The sequence below is a fragment of the Alosa pseudoharengus genome, unplaced genomic scaffold (assembly GCF_046254945.1).
Source record: "Alosa pseudoharengus isolate Yale_2024_CS ecotype anadromous, Long Island Sound unplaced genomic scaffold, YU_APseudo_1.1 YU_APseudo_1.1_scf_17, whole genome shotgun sequence".
Taxonomy (NCBI): Eukaryota; Metazoa; Chordata; class Actinopteri; order Clupeiformes; family Clupeidae; genus Alosa; species Alosa pseudoharengus.
The window spans coordinates 20,916,476-20,920,214 of record NW_027468640.1 but is presented as its reverse complement, the minus strand read 5'-3'; the positions used below and the strand labels follow the sequence as shown (position 1 = coordinate 20,920,214).

The 3,739-nt window shown below is 43.4% G+C and overlaps 1 protein-coding gene across 1 annotated transcript in view; it reads left to right on the top strand.

Annotated features, from left to right (window-relative positions):
* Positions 1–762: 762 nt before the first annotated feature.
* The window catches only part of rin1b (Ras and Rab interactor 1b), a 13,106-nt gene continuing 10,129 nt past the window's right edge, over positions 763–3,739 (top strand). Inside the window, exons 1-4 of the mRNA XM_076288354.1 lie at positions 763–897; positions 1,130–1,244; positions 2,207–2,279; positions 2,774–2,865. Of these exons, the coding sequence (XP_076144469.1) occupies positions 763–897; positions 1,130–1,244; positions 2,207–2,279; positions 2,774–2,865 (415 nt within the window). The remainder of the gene's footprint in view (positions 898–1,129; positions 1,245–2,206; positions 2,280–2,773; positions 2,866–3,739) is intronic.

Here is a 3,739-nt window from a genome sequence, read left to right as displayed (position 1 = left end):
CACACACTGAGAAAGAGAGAGAGAAAGAGATACACATACTCACAAAGACATACACACACATGTATACGATCTCTCTCACTCTCACTTTCTTTTTGTCAGATATACATGTATGCACCTGTAAGCCATACAGTCTATATTGGGTCTGCAGGTGAACACATGTTACATGTGCAGAGTGTTTGCTCAGTGTGCTTGTCTGTGTGTGTGTGTGTGTGTGTGTGGTTACAGAAAAAAATCAGTGTGGGAGTCTGTGACTGAGTGGGATTGCCTGGTAGATTGTGTAGGCATGTATTGCCATGGCAACCATCTGGTGCTACTCTCAAACACTGTTTGCCATCCCACACAGTGTCACCACAGTGACATCCAACGAAAGAGTTCTTAGAGAGAGAGAGAGAGAGAGAAGGCAAGAAATAAAGAGAGAGAGGGAGAGAGAACATCATAATGTTTTTCCATATGGGTAATATATGCATCAGGGTGTGCTTTGCTTAAGTAGATACTGTCGTGGTTGACTGGAAATGTGTTAACCATACATGTGTGTGTGTCTGTGTGTCCGTTTGTTTGTATGTATGTGTGTTTGTATGTTTTACATGTGTTTGTTTGTGTGTTGGTGTGTGTGTGTGTGTGTGTGTGTGTGTGTGTGTGTGTGTGTGTGTGTGTGTGTCTGTATCTGTGCCTGTGTGTCCGTGTGTGTGCATGTTTGTGTGCATGTGTATGCCTGTTTGTATGTTTAACATGTGTGTGTTTGTGTGTGTGTGTGTATTGTAGATGGAGATCAACTCAGTGTGTGGTCAGAGAAGCTTGAGTGTACTGGACCGCCTCTTACTCACTCACTCCATCTGGCTCCAGCTGTCCGTCACCGCCGACTCCGCCCTCAACATTCTCAAGAGGGAACCAGTAGGGGTGAGAGCCAATCACCTTTTACGATTCTCTCCCACCGCCTACTATACTTAGAGTTGGATCCAATCATAGTCTCACAATCCTCCATAATTCCCATGAGCCACACTCTCTTAGTCATATGGCTAAGTTTGAGACCTTTTGCATCTACTGGGAGTTTTGTCTAACTCCTCCTTGGTTTTTCACATAGCTTCTCTCTCTCTCTTTCTCTCTCTCTCTTTCTCTCTGTCTCCATCAGACATTTCTGGTGTGTAAGTGTGGTTCCTCACAGAAGAAGTTGTTGTGTGTGAGAGTGGGTGCTGACAACTCCATTGTGGCAGTGAAACAGCACCGCATCCGAGAAGAGGAGTCCAGTGAGTGCTCAGACACACACACATACACACACACACACACACACACACACATACAGAGAGAGAGAGACAGAGAGAGAGAGAGAGAGAGAGAGAGAAACACATACACAGGCACAAATATGAGCACACATCTGACATACATATAGTCAGAGTCAGTGTTGGGGTCATAGGAAGCCTAAGACTGACCACAATCTCACCACACCTGCACTGACTGACCGCACACAGCCACAACTCTCAGCGCTGATACGTCCACACAAATCAATGGCCACTGACGTACAGTTTGAATTTCACACTGTTAAAACGGCAAAGACTCTGGGCCAGCGTGCTAGTAGGATCTGTTTATGAGCCGGCCTTATCGTCCATATCTACACCCACACGCGCATGAAAACGTAACCACAAAAAAAGTGATAACCTGTTTATGCATGGAAATGCGCATACAGTACGCATTCATAGTTTCCTTTACACACACACACACACACACACACACACACACACAGAAAAAGTCAAATGCATAAACACAGACACACACACACACACTAACACACAAGTGGGCACATGCACACTCGTATAAGGCCCAATTACTCCCACGTGTGTGTTCGCACATCTCTGTTCATTCCCACACAGTAATAAATGCATGGCGCGCACTGCACAGCACAAATCAAGATTACATAAAATAGATAGAATTCACTGAAAGCCAGGCACACTACAAACATCAACATGGCATAAAACAGATGGAGTTCACTGAAAGCCAAGCGCTGTGAAGCCCTCTGACCACCAAGGTATGCAGAACAAGCGGGACCAAATATCACAAACAGAGTTTTCTGGATGTGATATAATTAATTAAGAACTGCTATTATGAATGCTTATGGTATTGACTATGTAAAACTGCAGTGTTTAACAGCTAGTTTATATACATATACTCACTGTTTTTTGTATTTTATTTGATTTATTTTTTAATTGTGCAGCGTTTGCTTTGGAGGGTTCAGCTTTGAGTTTCCCAGACCTGTGCAGACTTGTGGCTTTCTACTGCGTAAGCAGGTATTATATGTACTGCCTAAAGCCTGTACACTCAAACACATATAAATCCATACTCATGTTATAGTTATGTATTTCGGTATTTATGTATTTATGTGGGTGTTATAATGTGTATTCATGCAAGATGCATCTGTGTGTGTGTGCATTTGTGTATGTATTTGTTCATGTGTGTATGTGTATGTGTATGTGTATGTGTATGTGTATGTGTATGTGTATGTGTATATGTATGTGCTTGTATGTGTATGTGCTTGTATGTGTGTGTGTGTGTGTTTGTGTTTGCGTTTGTGTGTGTGTGTGTGTGTGTGTGTGTGTATGTGTGCATGTGCATATGTGCATGTGTGTGTGTGTGTGTGTGTGTGTGTATGTGTGCATGTGCATATGTGTGTGTGTGTGTGTGTGCATGTGCATATGTGTGTGTGTGTGTGTGTGTGTGTGTGTGTGTGTGTGTGTGTGTGTGTGTGTGTGCATGTGCATATGTGTGTGTGTGTGTGTTTCAGAGATGTGCTGCCCTTTCCTCTGGAGCTCCCAGAGACCATTGCTCAGGCCTCCTCACACACACAGCTGGAGGCCATCTCTCACCTGGGCTCAGGTACGCACCTGTACGCCCATCCCACAATTCCTCACTGATCTAGAACATGGCTGCCCCCGGTCTCCTCCTCTGGAGTATAAGTCACATCAGTCAAAAAATGCATCATGATGAGGAAAAAAACATATATAGGTCTATAAGTCTCGGACTACAGTATAAGTCGCATTTATTTAGAAATTTATTTCACTAAATCCAAGACCAAGAACAGACAGAGACTATGTCACTGGACACATAGAGCCCAAAAAGATTGAGAATTCTACGAGGTATGTTAATGAAGACAAAAGAGTGAATGGCGGCAAACTGAGGCCGAGCCGGGCGATAACAAAGGCGGCCAACGAGGAGGGCCCGACGGTAATTGTAAAGCAATTTAAAAAGATTCACTGAACAAAAATGTTGATGTGGTACATGAAAATATAGATAAAAATGTGGAGAATGCAATGTAATCAAGCATTCTAGGCGATGTGGAGGCACAAGACAGCAGCAGAGTAAATGCTTGGGAGGCTCCCTCCAAGAACGAGAGAGAGAAAAAGATGCACGTTTTAAAAGAATGTGCAGACGAAAAAGTGAATGGCGGCGAAGCTGAGGCGAGCCGGGCGATAATGAAGGCAGCCAACGAGAAGGGCCCGATGGTAATTGTAAAGCAATTAACAAAAGATTCACTGAACTAACATTAAAAATGTAGCTAAAAATGTGGAGAATGCAATGCAGCATTTTAGGCAGCATTACTCGGGAGGCTACCTCCGAGAGAGTGAGAGAGAAAAAAAGATGCCTGTTTTAAAAGAACGTGCAAACTTTCAATGACGCTATACTAGGGAACCTTTATTTTAGAGACTGTTTACATGCCTCTCTTAACCAGTATGGACATTTAATCTGGAAA